Here is a 23,483-nt window from a genome sequence, read left to right as displayed (position 1 = left end):
TTGCAACATGAGTCAATACCCTCACATAACAAAAGAAGCTACAAATGAAAGTGAACATACTTAATAGATTAAAACTAATCTATGCTGACAATATACAATACTGGTTACATTAGGGAATCTAGTGGGAAAAAAAAGACGAAGTAAAAGAAGTTTCTAGAAAGCTGGCTACATTCTCTAGCTTGATGTGGAGGATGATTCTATGGATTTTTTTTTAATTCTGTAAAATTTCATCAAATTTTATACTTTGATGTATTTAACTATATATGCATATGTATTATATTTTAGTTCTAAAAGTCTGTCACAAATAATGAACTGTAGCTGGAGTTATTGACATGACAAATCTGAACATATAATGCAGAAAAAATTCAAAATAATGAGTATGTGGAGAAGACAAAGAGGAGGAAAGAGATGACAGAGCACAAAAGGAAAAAGAAGCAAAGTATTAACACCAACACTAGGAGGGGCAAAGCAATGGGGAAAAGAACCTCTTTGGAAGTACTATAACATGCTATAAAGCTATCACATGCCCCTGGGGTGGGGTGGAAGCATAGGGATAATTTTATCATTGTTCTTTAAACTTTCAGCGAATGTGCGTTTTACGCTATACCTGCTATGTTTTCATTTTAAGATTATTACTGATTATAAGTAATCAAAAAAAACTTAAATCAGTTCTGACTGTAGATTTTATGTCATTTCCTTTGTCTTAGCAGCAGATAATGTTATTACTAATTTTTTTTTGGCAGTTCTATTGCTGAGCCATACCTTCCATCCTTTTTCTGTATGGGTTATTTCTGAGATAGGGCTTTCTGCCCAGACATGCACCTGGACAGTGGTCCTCCTGCTTTTTGCTTCCCACTGTAGCTAGGATGAAAGGCAAATGCCATGACATTGAACTTTGTCTGTTGAGATGGAATCACAGCCTTTTCTGTCCAGACTGGCCCTGAGGTACAATTCTTCTGATCCCATTCTTCTAAATAGCAAGGATTACAGGTGTGAACCCCAATGCCTACCTAGCAAGCAGCAGGTAATATTGTATGTCATGTGCCGGATAGCCTTCCTTTGACATACTGTTAAATAGTTTTTGTGAAGAAGAAAAATCATTATCTTTCACTTAAAAATATTTATTTAAAATGCTATATATAAATATCAAATAAAGTATCAAATGATGAAAATAAAATTCCACTGATCCACAACATAAAGTTTTAAGAAAACTTTATTAGAAATAAAAAGAAATATTTGTTAATACTCAATAAATGATAGCTGTTAAAAAATGTTTAAAAGAAAGAAAAACAGCTGGTCACTGGCGACTCACACCTGTAATCCTAGTTACTCAGGAGGCTGAGATGTGAGGATTCTGGTTCAAAGCCAGCCCGGGCAGGAAAGTCCATGAGACTCTTATCTCCAATTAACTACCAGAAAACGGGATGTGGCACTGTGGCTCAAAGTGGTAGAGTGCATGCCTTGAGCTAAAGAGCTCAAGGACAGAGCCCAAACCCAGAGTTCAAGCCTCATGACCGACAAAAAGAAGGAAAGGAGGGAGGGAGGGAGGCAGGAAGGCACAGACACAAAAACAAATAGAAAAACAAATGAAATGCTTAACCAAAACAAAACACTATCTGGATCCATAAACATTTTAAGACTTTATATTTCCTATGCCTACTTAAATAACACATTTAACTTAAATTTTAAAACATGTAACAAATTGTACAAAAAATGTACCCAATGCCTTACATATGAAACTTTAACCCCTCTGTACATCACTTTGACAATAAATAATTATTTAAAAAAATGTTAAACAGTCACATTTTTTTTGTTTTTGGTCAGTTTGGGGCCTTGAATTCATGGCCTAGGCAATGTCTCAAGGATAGCGCTCTACTCCTTTAAGCCACAGCTCCACTTCCAGTTTTCAGGTGGTTAATTAATTGGAGATAAGAGTCTTACAGACTTTTCTGCATGGGCTGGCTTCAAACCATGATCCTCTAGGGTTTACAGGTGAGCCACCAGCACCTGGGTAAATAGTGACACTTTTAATCAACATTTATTATCAGATCTCTGGCTTATACCACTTAGTATTTTAATTCTCTTAAAATTAAATTTACAATACATTTACAAGCTTACTGTCATTTTCATTAAAAGAAAAATCACAACTCTTCATTATTATGACAAAAATAATAAAATTGTGAAATAAAAAGATTTTATTACAAGTCTTTACCCATTAAAGAAAAAGAAACTAGGTATAATGGCTATGGCTCAAGCCTGTAATCCTTGCTTCTTAGGAGGCAGAGATTTGAGGGTAGTGGTTTGCAGCAGCTAGGGCATAAAAGTTCTCACGCCTGTAATCCTAGCCACTGAGGAGGCTAAGATCTTAAGATCACGGCTCAAAGCCAGCTCAAGCATAAAAGTCCCCAGGAGACTCTTATCCCCAATCAACAAGAAAGAACTAGGGCTTGAACTCAGGGCCTCAAGCTCTTTCTCACCTTATTGGCTCTGGCTGACATTCTATTATGTAGGCCGCATCTCTAGTCCAGCATTTTGCGGGTTAACTGGAGATGGAGTCACATGAGATTTTTCTGCCTTCAGGCTGGCTTCAAACCACAAGCTCTGATCTCAGCTTCTTGAATAACTAGGATTTACAGGCATAAACCACCAGCACCTGGCTTGTGAGTAACGTTTAAGGATGTTTTACTATGTGTTTTCCTAAGCACCTTTATTATGCGTAATAAAAATTCCCTACAAAGAAAACTTATTGATTGGCTCCCTGGCAAATAAAATACATCTAACAATTTTAGGAGCCACAGCTATCTTACAATGTTAGTGATGTGTATGTGTGTGTGTGTGTGTGTGTGTGTGTGTGTGTGTGTGTATGTGTATAAATAAACATATATGTTTGTATATATATATATACAAAATTGAGTTTAGAAAACTAAAAAGGCTCTATTATCTTACTGTAAGTACATCAACTAAAACATTAAAATCATTTTTAAATAAGAAAAAACTTGTACAAAAATCAACAATAACCCACTCGTAGGTTTTCATTATACTTGATCACCATCTGCTGGCTATTTAGTAAACTGCAGAAGCAAATATCAAAAGAGACTTAAAAAGAACACACAGAGTATCAGTTTATTTCCACAATGCATTCCTGGAAGACCACATCACCAAAAGGATCACTACACTGCAAATCACATTGGTACTAGTGGCTGATGCCTGTAATCCTAGATAATCAGGAGGCTGAAATCTGAGGACTGTAGAGCAAAGCTAGCAGGAAAGTCAGTGAGACTCTTATCTCTGACTAACCACCAGAAAACTGCAAGTGACACTGTGGCTCAAAGTGGTAGGACAATAGCCTTGAGCTTAGGAACAAGTTGCCAGTCTCTGAGTTCAAGCCCCACAATCAACAACAAGAAATAAAATTATATTTGCCATAAGAATGACTATGACTTTATTTTTCATGCCAAATTAAAAGGTACCATCAAATAATCCATGATAAAACCTCACTAAAACAAAGTTACAGTTGTAGTCTCTATAATCATTTAGAACAGGATAATTCTTCTCCAAGTCCTTTCTTACAAGCATTAACATAAGTATGACTGAGATGAGTAGTAAGCTAAAAGATCTACTTTAATGAAATTAACCACATCAGTTATGATAAAATATATGATTAACAATTGTTTAGTACATTCCTAGAACTTTAAAAGAATCTGGATTTATAATCTGGATTATAAACTGACATTTAAAGAAATCTAAGTGAATGCCTTTTTCATTGATAAATCTCTCAAAAATGAGTAAAAGTAATGTTTCTTCCACCAGAAAGCAGTGTTTAAGGGTTCATTGAGCAACATGTCTCATTACAATCTCCTAACTTACAATGAAAATTTCAAATAAAAAGTAAGTGCTATTAATTTTTTTCATCTTTCCCTATTCCCAGTACTTAATTGTTCTATAGAGATTAAACTATCTAGCTACATTTCATTGAAAAGTTGTAAAAATGTTTTTTGAAAGCTTTCTGCATGTTTCACAAAACTAAGAATACCATGGGCATGGCTCAAGTGGTACAGTTACTGCTTAGCAAGCATGAGGCCTCCAGTACCACTGAAAACCAAAAAACTCATTGCTCTCATGTTTGTGATATAGCATGAAAAGAATGCAGAGATGACATGAAATAAAATTTAAACATTAGTCAGTTCCAAATATATGGTGTGGCAAAATTTTAAAGAACAGATAAGTCATTCTGTGTTCCTTCTACCCTGGAAAAGGGTACTTGGTAAGTTATTTAAATGCAGATTCCCAAAAACCTTTGGGAATACTTCTGATAATGTACAATGTTAAAATCAGAACTTTCGTTCATAGTCATTAGTTTAACTTTTCTTGCAGAAAACAAAATGATTTTTAGTAACTGAAAATAATGATGGATGGATTTTGAGATTGTATACTCTGGGAGATCACATCATTCTAGAAACAAAAAGATATGGTCAAGCAAGCTGACAAGCAAGGCTCAGAATCAACCTCAACAATCACCATGCCAATAATTACAGCAGTAGCAGCAGCTGACACTTAACAGTCCTGTGCTGAAAATTCACTTTGTCCTTTCAATTCTGAGGTCCTTAAAAGTCTATAATTACAAATTATAAAATTTGGGTTTAAAATAAGTAAATTGCCCAAGGACAGACAGTTTCCAAGAATCAAAAGTGGGATTTAAACAAAGGCAAATTCCATCATTTTTTCCAAGAGTCAGAAGTGGGATTTAAACAAAAGCAACTTCCATCATTTCAGCACAACTCAGAAATAACCAAGAACAAAAGGCCTAGCTGTCCAGGTTTACTGAGGCAATACAAGTAGAGAAACAACAAAAATAAATAAATAAATAAAACTTTCATATTTTCTGCATCAAGTACTTATACTTACCTATATGATAGACTACAAACAAAATCATATCTCTATTTCAATTCAGAGTCCATAACTGGGAAAGTCACATGACCATCCTGAAGCTATTACATCTGCCATAAATATAAAAGGGCAATGATGTCAACCTCCCAGAATATAAAAAAGGATTCAAACAGATAACTTAGAAAAGATTTCTAAAGAAGTGCCTAAGAGACAGCAGGAGGAATGCAGATGCATAACTTGCCTCAGTTTCTACTTTAGCAAGTTAGAAATACAAATGGAATCCATAAATATTGAGTGCTTATTGGAAAACTTGCATTCTTTTCTCTAAATATATATTATGTAGTTAAATGTATTAATTTGCATCACTAATAATAATATGTATGTCCTGAGCTCTTTTGCTCAAGGCTATTGTCCTACCACTTTGAGCCACAGTGTCACTTGCACTAATAATAATGTGTATGTGGTGCTGAGGAAATGAGGCTTCATGCATGCTAGACAAGCACTCTACTACTAGGCCACATCCCCAGCCCAGCCAGTGAATCTTTTAGCTGCGAGGTCCTGGTATACAGTCAATCCAAGTAAGAACATATACAGAAAAAGCCAGAAGTGGCGCTGTGGCTCCAGTGGTAGAGTGCTAGCCTTGAGCAAAAAGAAGCCAAGGACAGTGCTCAGGCCTGGCAAAAACAAACAAACACATCAATTTACTCATGAAGAGAATCTCTGGCTTTTTCTGTTTATGTGGTACAGAGGAATCGAACCCAGGGCTTCATGCATGCTAAGCCACCTTCCCATCCCCCAGCTAAATTTTTTAACCATTGCACAAAATATTAAATCAACTAATAATCACCAGTAGTGCAGTTTTTCTCATATATATATATAATATCACAAAATGCATGTGTATAATAGTCTTAACATTATAATGGATGAACTCACATCTTTAAATCAAGGGCAAAACAGCCAAAGTTGCTTATATCCGTCTATACCATCCATGTCTTTTCACAGACATGTGGAAATCATATTACAAACCCTTCAACTACAAACACCAACATGTATTTCATTCCTGTCCAACAGGGAACATCCTCATAGAACAGCTCCCCACAACTATAGCACAGAAAGGCTCTCCCTTATACTTTCCCCTTACTATTCCTGCCTCCTGCCTAGCACTGGGGTTTATCCATGTGACCCATGTATGGTATGCCATGTCCCTTCCTCTTAGTAACTGAGTGATAAATTCTTCTTTCAAAGGAAGATGTTTCCATGTCTGTCATCCTTTAAAACAAATCCCATGTAAATTTCAATGCATGGTATATAGTGATATATGTACTAGGACATTAACTAAGATAGTCTGTATAGTAATAAAGGACTGCAAGAAGTAGAGACAAATTAGAGTATATTTTCAGTACAGATTATTACCTGCAAGGAAAAAGACAATGTCCACATGACAAAAGCTTCAGATCTACTTAGGTAAAGAAAGAACAAGTCATCACACAGTATATATAAGCTAACTTATAATTTTAATTACATTCCTATGGGTGTTGGGTGTCTATTGTAGAAAATGCACCAGATTGTTGGTAGCTATTGCTTCTCATGAAGAAAGTAGGAAAGAGAAAACACAAAGAAAAATTTTGACATTTTTTAATTTAGATATTTTAAATTTTTTATTGTCAAGGTGATGTACAGAGGAGTTACAGTCACATATGTAAGGCAGTGTGTACATTTCTTGTCAAACTTGTTACTTTTCCCTTTATTCTACATATTTCTACATTGGTGTTTCTACAAGAAGCATGTTTTGCATACTGAATGCAAATTTTTCTAAAGGTAAGTACTGTATTCATCAGCAGCAAAGTATTACTAACTGAGCTTTAAACAATATCCGTACAGCTTCTATCAGTTGCTGTGGACTAGGCACTGCTGAGCTAGCTCCTCTGCCTGAGACCACATATGGCTACAATCATGCTTTGACCAGAGCTAAGCTCTCAGGTAGAGACTCAACAGGGAATGATCCACTTCACTGCTTGCCTGGCTGTCAGCAGCATTCTGTTCCTGATGGTTATATGAGTCATGGCATCTGCCTCTTCAAAATCAGCAAAGGAAATGACAGTAAGACCGTAAAAGAAGTCAGCTAGCAAGATGGAGTTTTATACGACAAGATGTAATTATAGGAGTAACATCTCATTATCATTGCTATATTATACTGAGCAAAACGAAGTTGTCCTGCCAATACTTAGAGGGAGAAATTATGTAAAGAACACCAGAAGGAGGGTCATGGAAGCCATCTTAAAATTGGCCTATCATAAAGACGGTGTTTTATCAGATTTCATTGGATGACCACAAGGATAATACATATGGATAAAGCTTATCATTATAGAGCTAATTGAAATTAATTAAATATATATATACATATATATGAGTTCATGATCTCCTTAGAAACATTTTGTAAGGTGATGCTCATCATGCTCCAAAAGCAAATACAATTAACATATTTTGTTATCAAGAAAAGAGCTCAATATTTGACATAAAAGTTCAATGACAGAATTATAATAAAATAGCAATGCAATTGGATCAGTCGTTCTTCTGAAAGAAACATGGGTAATAACATGATCTTAAATCAAGAATTATGGGAAAAGGTAAGCAAAAAAGAGAATCAGGATAGGACTACCTATGAAAATGTTTAGTGTAAAACGCTAAGAATACTAGTTTATAATGCATATTTGATGGGGAAAGGCAGAATAATAGGACAGATAGAATCTGACTTCCTAATACATCTAGTGAGTGTGGAATGAGGCTAATGCTCATATCCAACAGGAAGAATAAAAGGAAAGGAAAAGAAAGGAAAGGTGCCATCTCTATTGAATAGGGAGTCCTAACAAAAAGGCTTCAAAAGAACTCTGCATCTTTAATAATATAAAAAGGCTAGGGCACAAACAGCATAATCTAAAATGCCATTAGAAATACTTCACATACAAAAAGGTCTAAGTAAAGCAGGATTTTATAAAGTGATCAAAAAAGAAACACTAAGGGGGAAAATCTTTTAAGATTAAAGAGGTTTTTCAAAGGACAACTTGAAGTGGTTGTAAAATTTATGAGGCAGCATTAAACTTCAGTTCTAAGTAACAATAAATTATTCACTATAAAAACATACATGTGTCAAATATTATAAGCCTCTTAAACTTTTTTAAACAATTTCTTGAAGAACTGATTATATATATTAGGTCAACATTAACAGATATCAACTTTTTCATTAGCACAGCATGACCACTCAGAGGAAAGAAGCAACTTTAAAAAAAAATGTAAAGATAGAAGCATCAATAGACTATTCACCAGCATATCTGGCCGATATACATATTATATGCTTGGCCTCAAAATTAATTGTGTTGACTTTAATTAAAATACAAGTTAGTTTTATTCTTAATGCCTTCATGTATATAAAATGACAAATAACTGTTAAGTAACATTTTCACTGATTACATTTTTAAACAAATTAAAGTTTTAAAGTAAGTTCAACTATGGCTTGAGTGATAAAATATTTGCCAAACAAATACAGGCCATGAGTTCAAACTACAATACCACCAAAAAAAATAAAATGTAATTATTAAAAGCAACAGATACCTTGAGCTTTATTTTTGCAGCCCTAATTAATCACCAGCCTTAGTAACACTGACATTTGATCAAAAAATCTCTTTCCAGCTGCCTCACTATCATGCTTTCCTCATAGTGAGTAAATGGCTTCACAATAAAATGCATGCATGCTTCTTCCAATAGTTCCTAAAATGTATCCTTCCCTCCACATTTCCTTAAATTTTAATTAAAAATTATTTTGTTCTATTCTTTCAGCTACAAGGTAGATATCTTAAAGGATGTACAAGTCATAAAGGTCTGTGAATAGTTTAAATATTTGGTTCTTTCCAACATAACCCATTCATGCATACATGTATGCATTTACCAAATACAAATAATTAACAGAATTTCTAACATGTTCCCAACCACTGCTAAGAGCTAAAAAATATAGTGCCAATCGGAAACACACATTCCTACCTTATGAGCTTACAATCTAGCACAAAGGATAGACATCAAATCTGAATGTGATGAATGTAACATAGAAACACAGAGTACCGTAGGATTGGATAACAGGGTTACCTAAATTGAACTAAGATGTCAGGTAAAGCTCTTAGTGTTGTTGTTTTGGTTTCTTTTTTTTTTTTTTTTGGCCAGTCCCGGGCCTTGGACTCAGGGCCTGAGCACTGTCCCTGGCTTCTTTTTGCTCAAGGCTAGCACTCTGCCATTTGAGCCACAGCGCCACTTCTGGCCATTTTCTGTATATGTGGTGCTGGGGAATCGAACCCAGGGCCTCATGTATATGAGGCAGGCACTCTTGCCACTAGGCCATATCCCCAGCCCTTGTTTTGGTTTCTTGATGGGAATGTTTTAGGGGGTTGCTCTGTTGCCTGCTTGCTTGCTTGCTTAGTACATTGATTCTTTGAGATGAGGTCTCCAGAGGACCTTCAGATGTTGAGAACCAATCAATGTATAAAGGACTTAAATAAGTAAAAAAATGTGATTATGATGCCAAATATAAGGACCTTCAGATGTTGAGAACCAATCAATGTATAAAGGACTTAAATAGGTAACAAAAATGTGATTATGATGCCAAATATAAGTATATTCCTCCCTTATGCAAACTTGTAATGTCTCTGCTCTTCTGAAACATTACCATTTCTACCTTTCTGCTGTTTACTTTTGGCAGAATATAAAAACAGGAAAACAATACTTTGTCTTCTAACCCTACCTAAAAAAACCCAAAACATGTAAACTGTAATTTGAGGCAAATTCAAGGAAACAGTAGAGCCAAATAACTGAATTTTGATATAAAATTTCCCAACTGATAATTCTGACATCTCATTTAAAAATAACTAAAAATATTATGCATATCAAGCAACAAATCTTCTCACATAATTCCTTCAGTTCAAAAAGATTGCCAGTTTTGTTTTTTTTTTGGCCAGTCCTGGGCCTTGGACTCAGGGCCTGAGCACTGTCCCTGGCTTCTTCCCGCTCAAGGCTAGCACTCTGCCACTTGAGCCACAGTGCCGCTTCTGGCCGTTTTCTGTATATGTGGTGCTGGGGAATCGAACCCAGGGCCTCGTGTATCTGAGGCAGGCACTCTTGCCACTAGGCCATATCCCCAGCCCAAAGATTGCCAATTTTAACCTCTGGTCTAAACTTAGGACATAATGTCTTAAGTTTAGTTCTTCTTTAAATCACAAATTCCAAGTTCATTATACCTAGAAAAGAACCCAGAATTTTAGCTGAACTCATAACATATATTTGGAATGGATTCAGCAGCCAAACTAAGATTTTTCTTTTTATATAAAATTCAACCTTTTATGTTTTCAGTACTGGAGTTCATATTCAGGGCCTCATATTTGCTAGGCAGGCTCTCTACCACTTGCCACACCCTAAGCTATATAAAATGCAACCTCTTTACATCTCCGTTTACTGACTAACAAACTGTCTACAATTATACTTCTCATTTTAACTTTCTATGAATATAAAAATAAGTACTTAATACCCTATCCTATGTACTCAATTCATATCTTTTTTTTCTTCTAAACATGTCCTGAATTTTATCCTCTTCCTTCACTACCTCTCCATGCTAATTTGTTTCCCCTAATAAAATAATTGCATGAACTAGATCTCTTTCTCTGTGTTCATCTGTTCTTTCTACCACAGTATCTCAGGTCTGAAAAACATAACCAGACATCAACAGCACAGACATCTCAAATCACTAATAGCATTTCTATATCTGATTAAGGAATACACCAAAGACATTATAGTGGATAAGAAAGATTACATTGCTAACAGAAACAAACTCCTGAAGTTATTAAGTCACCAAAACAATGGTGAGTAGTAGAGAATGAAGCATGGCGCATGTCGATTGACATTGTTCAATATGATAAAATCCTAGATTTAAATCTATCCTCTTAAAGTTCAAAAGTTATACTTCCATAATAATAGTCTTTTTGTATATTTTTAAAACTTCAAAGTTTATTTTATTTGCACTAAAAATCCTACTTAAGCTTAATACGATATATTAAGAAAGCATACTTTAAGCTTATATTTTTATTTCATTAAATGAAACCAAATACTGTTCAATGAGGTAGAAAGGAGAGATCTTTAAGCATAAGATTCAATATGGATGTACAGGGTATCATATTTTGTTGAACAGTGAAAATGTTCTTAATTTTTGTCATAAATGAAAACATAGTTGTTAAAAATTGTCTAGTACCACTTTCTAGGCAGTGGAGAGAGAGAGGGAAGTTAACAGGTTCCCATTAAAGTAGCTAAATATATAATTTTAAATATATATAATAAGCCAAAAATGAAACTTTATTCTCCCTATACACACTCTTAGCCCTCAATTTTAGAAAAATATAAAGTAGACCAACTTCTTAAAATTAAAAAGGAAAAATTTAATGTAAATCCAGTTTCAAAAGGCTAAATGACAAAAAGAAATTCAGAATCCCATTTTTGTGGCATACCTGTGGGTATCTGCTGGCAACAGCACTGAAGTGTTATCTTCTCCAGAAGAAAGATTCCATGATTCACTTAATCTGTGTTCGCTTGTGTCTAGTTCACCCAGTACCCAGTCAGGTAACATTTCTGGACTTGAGCCTTTTGCTCGTGCTGGATTTGGTTCATCAAAATAGATGGACTGATATTTTAAAATTAGAGAAATTATTCTTTCAAAATATACTATGAAGAAATACCTAAAATTTCCATTAAGTTTGATAAAAACCCTTTCAAACACTCAACTTAGTCAAGGACATAACTATATAAAAATATATAACTAAATATATGAATTATGAAATATTAAAACAAAGTAGATAACATATTTACATTTTAATTATGTACTGCTTATGTAAGAAATCTAATAAATAGCAAAACTATGTAACAAATCTGATCATTATTTATACAAATAAGTGATATTATATTTATGAAAAATCAATAAAGTTTAAATCATACTTCACTCTCTAGCAATGACTACTTTGTACACACATGCGCACGCACATACACACAAAATCTATGGGCAAAGAAATTACAATAAACACAAATAAGAAATTAAAATTACTAATCCACTGATGAGGTAGAAATGATACAGGCTGGCATACCTAAGGCAGGACTCCAAGGCCTTCTCATTCTTACTATTGTGAAATAAAGTCTTCTCTGTGATCCTATGGAATTGTCCATGAACGGGAAAATATGACACAAAATACTTGCATCTTAATATCTGAACATGCTAGAGTAGAACATTTTTGTTCTACTCTAGTCACTGAGAAGGACATCAATGAAATATCTGATGGTTGTTTTCAATACTATAGTTCTGTAGTATAGTTCTGTTTGAAATTGTTACCTCCAGCACTACTTTTTCTGCCCAGAACCACTTTTGTGATTCAGGGCCTTTTGTGGTTCCATATGAATTTTGCCCATTTATTTCTCTCTAAATGAACTGGTCTTCATGACATATTTCTGAAGAAAACTGCACTTAGTAAATAGCTGTCCAACAACTCTTCCAATCCAGCACAAAAATTCTTAAGGGGCTATTCTCCAGGGAGAAGTGGTATATGACCCAAATCAGAAATGATACATGATTCCAAAGCAAAAATCTTTTTTTTAATGAGCTACCATAACCCTGCCCCCTATCCAGTTTCACTTTCTATGGTTTTAATTAACCATGGTCAACACTAAATGGAAAATTCTAGGAACAAGTAAGTTTAAATTGCATCCCATTCTGAGTAAGTATAATGAAATGTCATACACCATTTGTCCCACTATATCCCAGTAGGCATGTTCATTCTGTAGATACTACCTGCACATTAGTCGCTTAGTAGCTGGCTCAGTTATCAGCACAGTATAAAGGATGCAAAACTATTTACAGTTTCAGACATCTAGTGGAAGAACAGGTCTTGTAATATATCTTCCACAGAGAGGTAGCGGACTATATAATAAATCTAATGTCTAACCAAATATGAAGTCATATAACTACCTGATATACTCCTGATCTTAGCATAAGCAAAATGTATGGTACTACTTTAACATAAATTGGGTAACAGTATTCAAACTTTTGGCCACCAACAAGAATTATCCTCTAGTGTTAACATACCATGTGATTAAATTTTGCCTCAAGTAAAATGATAAAATATGGAAAAAATCTCATAATACATTACAAAGAACTCTGCAGTTATATATGTCCATATATATGTACATATATACACAAACACATCTATACAAACACATATTTTCTAATAACAACCACCAATACCTAGTATCAAGAGCAGTCATATTTCTCAAGTATTTATATCCAACACAAACCAAGATATATTTCATGTTTATAAAGAAGATAACAACAATTTGTTGTGCATAAAACCTGCCTTAATAATTAAATGAGGAAAATAACTTTAGACTACAACTTATTATGATTACCATTAGAGTAGAAACTTACAGAATGCATTCAATATAAAATTCAAAGTCATAAATTTTATTTTATTTTATTTCTTTCTTTCTTTTTCTTTTTTTTTTTTTTTTTTTTTTGCCAGTCCTGGCCTTGGACTCAGGGCCTGAGCACTGTCCCTGGCTTGTTTGCTCAAGGCTAGCACTCTGCCACTTGAGCCACAGCGCCACTTCTGGCCATTTTCTATATAAGTGGTGCTGGGGAATCGAACCCAGGTCTTCATGTATATGAGGCAAGCACTCTTGCCTCTAGGCCATATTCCCAGTCCTAAAGTCATAAATTTTAAAATAATGTATATGAGTTTAAAAAGCTAGAATTTACGGAAATGTTACTATTATAATCCAGTGAAAATTAGTAGGGAATTAGGCCTTATATTAAGAACTCATTTTTTAGAAATATTTCAAATATAATTAACCTGTGTCCTACTGAAAGCTCAAAACAGTGAATAAGAGAAGAAATAAGTTTTAACCAATGTGCTATTTGCACACATAACTTTAACATTAGCATTCCCATGGAAATTTTTTCTGTCTTTTATTTGAAATAAGGTCTCTGATCAAATTCACTACTATGCCAGGCTCAAATTCCCTACTACCCCAGGGTAGTCTCAATCCCAAAATCCTCCTGCCTCCATTTCCTAAGTGCTGGGATTACAGATGTATGCCACAGCTTTACACACACTTTAAAGAAATGAAACGAATACACTAGTGCTTAACAGTACCTACCATATATGATGGTAATGTTTTTAGTGTCCCTGGCTCAGGGCGGTGTGTAAAAGGGCCTTCAAGCACTCCTCGCTTAAGCATATGTAGTAATAGTTTTGCATACAAGTTCCGATTCTTCCTGCCCATGACTCCTGCACCTGTTCCTGAAGGCTCACACAGCTTTCTAATCCATAGAGCACACCTCTGCCGTTCTATAAATACATCAGGACAATGAGAAAATCAATTTTCAAAAGTAAGACTTTAAATCATTAAGACATATAACAGTATCTACTTTAGTCTACAAAGGGAATCAGCAAATTTGCATAAAGGGCCCACAAATAAAAACTTTAGGTTTGTAGACCATGTAATCTCTGGAACAGCTAGTCTACTCAGCCACTACATCAAGAAAGCATTAAAAGGCCATATGTGGGGCTGGGAATATGGCCTAGTGGCAAGAGTGCTTGCCTCTTACACATGAAGCTCTCGGTTTGATTCCCCAGCACCACATATATGGAAAACGGCCAGAAGGGGTGCTGTGGCTCAGGTGGCAGAGTGCTAGCCTTGAGCGGGAAGAAGCCAGGGATGGTGCTCAGGCCCCCAGTCCAAGGCCCAGGACTGGCCAAAAAAAAAGACCATATGTAAATGAAAGGCTAAGAGCTGAGGCTCACTGTTTGAAGCCAGACCAAGCAGGAAAGTCCATGAGACTTATCTCAATTAAACTACTCAGACAAAGTCAGAAGCAGAGCTGTGACTCAATTAGTAGAGTGTTAGCCTTGAGCAAAAGAAGCTCAGGAACAACACCCATATCCAGAGGTAAAGTCCCAGGACCAGCAAAATAAATCAATACATAAAATGAAATCTCCAGATTACTATCAAATAAATTTGAGGTAAGATTTTGCTATAATTTTGCATCTCTACAATAATTGTAAGTTGTATTGAAAAAAGCTATAATTTTAACTATAATTCTAACTATGCAAACCTAAAAGAGATAAAATATAATCTCTTGATTTATCAAGCATTTTATACTTACTCTAAAATTAAACCCAAATGTTTGGTTTATTAAAGCCAATAATTTTCAGGGATTTGAATCTGGTTTATTTAGGGTTTTCTTTTAACATCTCTAAAAGTAACTGAGTGCTATTTATTGTAATTTCATAAAATAATTATCCTTTAAAAAAATCTGCCTAAAAAACAGCACAGCTTAATCCTCATATAATAAACAATCCATTAACTATATTATCTTGCCATGACATAGGATTGTTTTAGGTCTAATGAAAACTATTCTGATAGTAATTTTTTATCATCTAACTCAATTTGAGGATTATCTAACACAAATCATAAGTCTAAGTCTAATCTCTTAGCTCATGAAAGTTATATTCATTTATTGTCTTACCTACAAAAATCACTAAGGCTGGATTTACCACTTTGCAAAGCTCACTACAGGTATAAGAGCTGTGCTTCTAAAAAACTTTTGTACTTACAGATAATAATTTTTAAAAAACAGCAGAGGGGAAATCCCTGGAAGTCAGATACACACTAAAAAAAAACACTTTGGTAATTTTTGCTTTGAAAAGAATTTAAGACAAAAATCTAAGACAAAAAATTAGTGAAAATCAAAAGAGAATACAATACAGAAATATTCTATTGGATATAAAATACTCATCTGAAGAACAGTAGAAAAGAAAAGGTACGGTCCTGCAAGAGGAAGAATACTCAAAGGAAATGAATGCCAAACTACCCTGGACTAGGAAAGGCTCTATAACAACACATCACACAGAACACTTAATACATAAGTCACACTTCCATTTCCCAATGCTGATTCCTGAATAAATAGCTAATATTGACTCGTTTCTCACTTTGAATATAGAGTTCATTCAGATAACTAAGGCAAATAGAAAACTCAGAAAAATGTACAAAGCCATAGTTCCTTGGCCTTCATTCCACATCCTGCACTAAAGAGCTACTGTGTCAGATTTACTTTTACAGTCAACCATTCATCTACTGTGACTGAAAAGAATTTCCTAAAGATCCTTTCCATTTCTCTCTGATGCCATGAATTATGTGAAAATTCTAAATTTTGGGGCATATTTTAATTCTAACATAAAATCTAAAAGGACAGAAATTAAGACACAATATACCAACAAAAATTCACTCATAGTTGACTCTATTGTATCAATCAATAAGCATAAAACCAGTACATTCTTTTCTTCTTTGATAATAGAGTTAAATAATAGTGAACAGTAGACTCCTGAAAAAGAAGATATACCCAGAGAAGGAGAAAAAGATGAAGGGAAAATTCAGTCACAGCTAACTTTAGATGTGCTACATATAAAATGAGCTTATAGTATATCAGAGGTGATATCACAATAAGATCTTCTCAAAGCTAAAAGGATATTGTCACTGTTTGGGGGATGCAAGAAGCCGGAACTGGCAATTAAACTCAGGGCCCTACACTTGCAGGCAGCCACTCTTACCCTTAAACCACACTTCCAGCTTCATTTAATTTTTACTTCCCCTGGAACTGCTCAAAGTAAACAATCCTACCTCACTAGTAAGAATTATTACTAGGGGCTGGGGATATGGCCTAGTGGCAAGAGTGCTTGCCTTGTATACATGAGGCCCTGGGTTCGATTCCTCAGCACCACATATACAGAAAATGGCCAGAAGGGGCGCTGTGGCTCAAGTGGCAGAGTGCTAGCCTTGAGCAAAAGGAAGCCAGGGGCAGCGCTCAGGCCCTGAGTTCACGGCCTAGGACTGGCCAAAAAAAAAAAAAGAATTATTACTAAAGGATTTCACTTGTCTTTCCATTTAACAGTTTTGATTCGATAATACAAAGAAAAAATTAAGAATCTAGTTTTACTTTACCTGACCTATGGGGTAGTTTTAGAACAAAGGGCTTCATATCAACCACAAAGTGATCAAATTCTGCATCAAGTCTCTCCCATTTTTCTTCTTCACTTCCCATTTCCAAACTCAACCTGTAAAGTATTTAAAATTAAATATTAAGGATCTATGTGTTGAAAGCTATAAAACTCTGATGAAAGGAAAACTAAATTAACTAAATACAATTAAATTCCAATCCTCTCCAAATTAACATCTAGACTTCCAATTCCAACATTTCAATAAAAATCCAGCCATACTTTTTATAGATACATGCAAGCTGAATCTAAAATTTACATAGAAAGGTAAAGGAATTAAAGTACCCAAAATGATTTTGAAAAAGAACAAAGTTAGAGAAGTCATATTACCCAATTATGTATGATAAAGTTAAAGTAATCGATACAGTGTGATATTAGAAGAAGAAAAGCCAGATAGATTACTAAACAGACCAGACCAGATTGGCCCAGAAATGGGCCAATACAAACACGAACAACCTGTTTTCAATGAAAGTGTAATTCATGGAGAAATGGCAGTTTTTTACAACTGGAAAATTGTTGTAAAATGGCAGTTATAGCTGGATATCCATGTGAAAAAAGTTAACCTCTACTTTAATGTAAATATTAAAAGTTAACTCCAAATTGTCAGGTGCTTGTGGCTCACACTTGTAATCCTAGCTATTCAGGAAGCTGAGATCTGAGGACCGTGGTTCAAAGCCAGCCTGAACAGGAAAGTCCACACGACTCTTATTTCCAATTAAGCACCAAAACATTCAGAAGTGGAGCTGTGGCTCAAGGGGTAGAGCACTAGCCTCAAGCAAAAAGAGTTTGGGTACAGCCTCCAGGCTCTGGGTTCAAGCCCCAGGACTAGAAAAAAAATTAACCCCATTAATAGTGAGCCTAAGTATAAAATGTAAAACTATAAAACTCTTAGAGGAAAACATAGGGAAAAATTTGCTTAAGGCAAATATTTCTTATTTGCATCATTAAAAGTACTATTCCTATAAGAAGGAATTGATACACAGTATACACAGTATTAGACTACTCCAAAAAAGGAAAAAACAAAAAACTTCTTGATCTGCAAAAGACTGTTAGTGGATGGAGGAAAATATACTAGAGCCCTTGGGAGAAAATATTTGCAAATTTTAAACCTCATAAAGAACTTACATTAAGAAAATATGAATGGAGCTTGACACTGGTGATTAATGCCTGTAATCCTACCTACTTAGGAGGCTGAGATATGGAGAATCAAGTGATAAAAATTTTCCATTCATATTAAAATGCAAATGGAGTAGTTACAGAAATTTTTATATACACTTAATCACCAAACAATGAAAACAGTCCAAATTTCCCTCAAATGGGGATGGATAAACTGTCACACAATAACTGAGTCCTTCCAAGCTCACCAAGAAAGGAAAGCAGACTGAGGTCCATGCAGCCTCTTCCCAGCTAGTACTCTTCCAGCCTTAACCCCAATGTCCCATTAAGAGACATACTCCCCATTCCCATCACCGTCATGTAACAAAGAAACACCCCCAACTGATAAGAGATACCCCCCCACACACATATGCCTCTTTCCACTAGATCTTGGCTTTCTACTCAGTGAGACTGTGAACCCTTGATCTTAACACACACACACACACACACACACAAATTGACTAACCAAGGAATTGTTGGAGAAAGGCGGAGTCTGCTTCCATCACACAATATGGAACCCCTCAGAGGAGTCTCTTACTTTTTCCTACTCAACAAAGCAATTTTTAAAACTTTTACCACATATCGTAAAGCCCTTTCAACAATTTCAGCTCTCTTCAGTCTCAATTTTAAAAATGTTATCTTTCAGGCAGTAAGAATTCCAGATCACTAAGCAGAACCAATGTAGCCAGCTAAGGAGTCAAACCCAAGTGCAAAACCAGATGCAGGCTCTGAGGCTTGGCTGTCCCCTTCACATGAATGCTGTCTGTGTGTCTGCATTCCCTGTATTGCCTCAGACCCAGCACCCAACTTTCTCTATTTCACTTAGAAAAAAATAATAATGACACAATACTGTACCATTAAAGAATTCCAAATTGAATGCCATCCCAGTACATAGTTTCTCTCCAATGTAACAACTTCAGGGTTTGGAGTGCATAACATGAGTAATAATGTGTCTTACTTGTCCTGTGGCTCAATATCACAGCATAACTTATATGTGAGTCTAGGAGGACTGTTGTATATTTCTGTTCCTTTTGCGCAAATAAATAAGTATTCTCTTGATCAAAAAAAATGTTATCTTACCCCATGAAAAAAATACAATAGCTGGTAACATCTATTAGATTTGGTGACATTCCAACTTATCTTAGAGAAGATATGCTTGCCTCCTTTGCTCCTGCATCAAAAAAACCCCAGCAATTCTTCCTCTTTTTAAGGCCAATACTTCCTCCTATCACCTATCAATCATCAATTACCTCTTCTCTATTACAAACTCAGCATCTCTACTGGCTCCGTCCTCTCCTATGTCAGCCTTCATTCTAGTCTTGCATTCACCGCTCCACTCTTAGATTCTTCACTCCCTCAACTTTTAACCAGGTCTTGGCCCAGCAAATTACTGCTTTATCTCTATCATGCTGAGAACCTTTCAAAATTCACCAATGATCCACTAATTGCCAAATCCAAAAGGCTACCTTCAGTTTGCAGGCTCTAACATCTCTGCAGCATCCTATATGTCTTATAATTCACTGCTCCTAGAAAGGCATGTTGGACTTCAGTAGTCCACTCACTCATGTTCCTGTGGCCTCTCAGATCATTCCTTCCCAGTCTCTCACTGACTCTTTCTTCTCTGCCCAACAATTAAGGGTTCTCCAGTGTTCACCCCTTAGTCTCTTTTTAATCTGACTTTTTCAATGGTCCCAGGGCAATCACGTTTGGTATTATTTCATTTTCCTCATGATACTCAGCCTTAAATTTTATTTCTAACTCTGCTCTCTGTACAAGTCATAATTATAACAATCTCCTACACATAGTTCAGTAATGCCCTGTTTCTTAAGTAGACTTCTGGATCCCAAAGAAAATTCTTCATGATTTTCTCCACATACCTAGCAATGTTGCATTCTGCATTCTCCATTGATAGAAGTTTTAAGGTTCCCAACCTCTACACTCTCGCAAACGAATACATTCAGACATACCCAGAAATGCTTCAACATCTGCCAGCTTCTCATCTCACTGCCACTATCTCAGAAAAAGCCCTGCCCACCACTGACTTGCACTACTGCGACAGCCTCATGACTTGTCTCTTTGAAGTACATTTTCTCTGCTTGAAAAACCAGGTAAGCCTAGCATCACCATCTATCTAAAAGTCTCTCATGATTGCTGAGACTTTGATACTCTCCAAACCCAGTTAGGCATAGTTCTCACTACATATACTTCGCCTAGATATGCCAACCCACAAATGAACATTTCACTTGTCAGAATGTATTCAAACATTCCTAGCTTTTATCTGAGTTTGTTCCCTTTCCACAGCTGTTCCCCACAGCTTGGGGTCAAGTAAATGAAGCTCAATGTAACTTCTAAATGAAGCAGACCCTGCTTACCCTAGACAGATTATTATTATATTTTCACTGTAAACTACATCTGCACAACAGTATTTATCATGCTGTTACATTTGTATGTATTTGTCTATCATGTGCATATATTTTACCATTCGAGAGATGCTCAAAATGTATACATCTTAGTAGTTACCTAACATATTATCTGGTATAATGTTCTATTTTCATGTAATTGCTTTTTAATGTTTCTGTTCTGAGTAGTAGTCAACAGGCCTTCCAAAATAGGAATACGATATGCCCGATTCCATTTACCAAAACTATCTATCCTCCATCCTGTAATTATATTAGAAATGTCTTAAAATTTAATACTTGATTAAAATAGGTTGTCTTTCAGTACAGAAATAGGGCTCAATGATAGAACATTTGCCAAGCATATGTGAGACCCTGGGTTCAATCCCCAGCACCATAAGAATTATAAATAAATAAATTTGATTTAAATTGAGGGGGTCTTCTTGTGATTCTGAGGTTTCCCTTCATATTCCTATAACAGATATATTCTATCAGGTATATATTTAGCAAAAAGAAGGCTATTATGCCCCTATTGGATGTTAATTCACAAAGTTGAAAGGCAACTATTCAAATGGATAAACCACTGGAAACTCATAAGCCCAGAATTTTAAGCATAGCTCTGGCCCAAATATACTTGCTGGCTTTAACAGTGTATACTATGTACTCACAAATTTGCTTAAGAGCATCATTATCTATGTCCAAAGAAAAAAGATTCCTCATAATCACTAATTCTCAATAAATCCTTTGACACTGGCAGGAAACGTTAGTGTTTAATGTTAGAGGAAAACTAAAACTTAACAGCTAAATGACTCACCAAAATCATAAAATTAAGCACAAAGCTCAGATTAAAATACTGAAATCCCTAGCTCTCAGATCCATTATATCGGATCACTGAGCCATTTATAAATAAGTCAGCAATATCTCTGACTAATAAAAAAGTATTTTTGAAAAGTAGAAAGGCAATCTGAATTGCTATTAGGATGTGTAATATTATAATACAGTTTTTAAGGTAAAGTAATATACAGTCCAAGTGATATTTAGTAAAAGCTAAAAATCTGTTTCTCTTATCCCTATGCATTCTCTAACAAAACGGATGAGAAAAGCAACAAAAAATTAACATTCCAAACTTTCAAAGAACTCCTGCTTTACACATAATACTATAGACACAAATTATATCCAGCTATTCAAAATTTCGGTATTATTTATCAGAATTGCATATTTAAATCATTAACACTGAAAAGCAAAGTTGCATTTCTTAAAGTACTTAGTGTTTCCACTACTGATATATAGCATGATAGCTATATAAATTATTTTAAAATGTAAAAAACAAGTTAGTGGGTATTGCTTTTATCTATAATCTATATTTTAGACCATCTTTTATTGCACTCATTGGCAATCTTTATTTAAAAGCTGTTCCCTTTCCACGGCTACAAAATGGGCTAAGACCTTCTCAAGCTGCTTAGCTGCCTCAAGAGTCAGCAAAACATAAGCCACAGATACTAAGACATTAAAAAAAGTTTTTTAAAGGAGTCACAACTAAGCCAAGAATATATTTCACCTATATCCTGCCTCTTGCCAAACACAACAAATAAGTTCCAGAAAGTTGTATAGAATCCACTTTGTCCCACCAAATCATATTTTAAATATAGTGAGTTAAAACACTTCAAACATCAATGAATCAAAAACGCTTTCCAGACACATGTTTTATCAGGCTTGCACTGTGAGATGTTTGACAGACAGAACCCTCCCCTGACTGTGCCAGCCACCGCTGGGATAGGCGTGGTTTAATCTAGTCATCCTAGCTACTCAGGAGGCTGAGCTCTGAGGATCTGGGTTCAAAGCCAGCCTGGAAAGGAAAAGTCCGTGAGACTCTTATCTTCAATTAACCAGTAAGAAGTCAGAACTGGAGCTGTGACTCAAGTGGTAGAACACCAGCCCTGATTGAAAAAACTGCAGGGCAGTGCCCAGGCTCTGAGTTCAAGAGCCAGTACTGGCACAGATAAAAAAGGTGGGTCTGATTTCCCCAGGCACGGGAGGCCGAGGCCCTCGGAAACCCGCTGGACCACTGTGCGGGGATGATGCGCATGGCGGTGGAGAGGCCACGCTTTTCACGTGCCTTTCCGATCTCGCTTCCACTCATCTTCAGACAGTAAAGGTGAATAAACAACAACAATAACCACAGCCCGCCGGCTTGGCGTTTACTTCTGCAGCTGTCTGGACGGCGCCGGCCACTTCCTGGGCCGGTGCGGGCGGGTGTAGGGGCGGCCTGCGCGGCCTGGACGCCCCATTACCTCTCAGAACCACACACCCTTGTTGGGATTGCGGGTCTGGTCACGCTGACCGAGGTTCCTACACACACACACACCCTTCCTGCACTTTACTCAGAACTTTCCCCTCCGTGCCCGGCCTGGACTTCACTCCGCGCTGGACATCGGGGACCACTGCGGCGAGACCCCCTTTCCGTCCTCCCCACCCCACCCCATCCTGGGCGAGCGCCCCGCAGGCCCCAAGCAGCGGCCCCGCCTCGCGGGCGACGCCCCTCCTCGAACGAGCCCGCCCGGGCGGGGCGACCGCCACCCCGGGCAAAATTCTACTCGAGAACCCGGGAGTGGGAGTAAGGGAGAGGAGGGAAGTATTGGGAAAAACGAGAACCTGGCGCCCCCACACGCAAGCCTTCCGCCCGGCCGCCAACGCCGCCGCCAACGCCGCCGCTAAACGGTTTCAAATCCTTGCGGGCCGCTGGGTCGCCTCCGCCCAGCAGGCCGGGAGGGGCGGAGACTACGGGACTCGCATTTCCCCGCCCCTCTCGGCCCCTCCCCTCCGGGGGACGGTGGGCGGTGCTTAGCACTGTTGCCATGGCGACGCCCTGGGTTACTGAAAGTCTGATGGGCTGGGGGCGGAGACTTCCGATTCTGTACAT

General features: G+C 36.5%; 1 protein-coding gene across 1 annotated transcript in view; it reads right to left on the bottom strand.

Annotated features, from left to right (window-relative positions):
* The window catches only part of Cep112 (centrosomal protein 112), a 330,810-nt gene extending 307,527 nt beyond the window's left edge, over window positions 1–23,283 (bottom strand). Inside the window, exons 1-4 of the mRNA XM_048367299.1 lie at window positions 23,216–23,283; window positions 16,960–17,072; window positions 14,116–14,306; window positions 11,424–11,596 (exon numbers count right to left, since the gene is read on the bottom strand). Coding sequence (XP_048223256.1) covers window positions 11,424–11,596; window positions 14,116–14,306; window positions 16,960–17,059 — 464 coding nt within the window. The 5' untranslated portion in view covers window positions 17,060–17,072; window positions 23,216–23,283. The remainder of the gene's footprint in view (window positions 1–11,423; window positions 11,597–14,115; window positions 14,307–16,959; window positions 17,073–23,215) is intronic.
* Between the last annotated feature and the right edge of the window lie 200 nt (window positions 23,284–23,483).

The sequence above is a fragment of the Perognathus longimembris genome, chromosome 17, assembly GCF_023159225.1.
Source record: "Perognathus longimembris pacificus isolate PPM17 chromosome 17, ASM2315922v1, whole genome shotgun sequence".
In the NCBI taxonomy this organism is placed as follows: domain Eukaryota; kingdom Metazoa; phylum Chordata; class Mammalia; order Rodentia; family Heteromyidae; genus Perognathus; species Perognathus longimembris.
The sequence above is the reverse complement of the archived record's forward strand: the minus strand, read 5'-3'. Positions and strand labels throughout refer to the sequence as shown.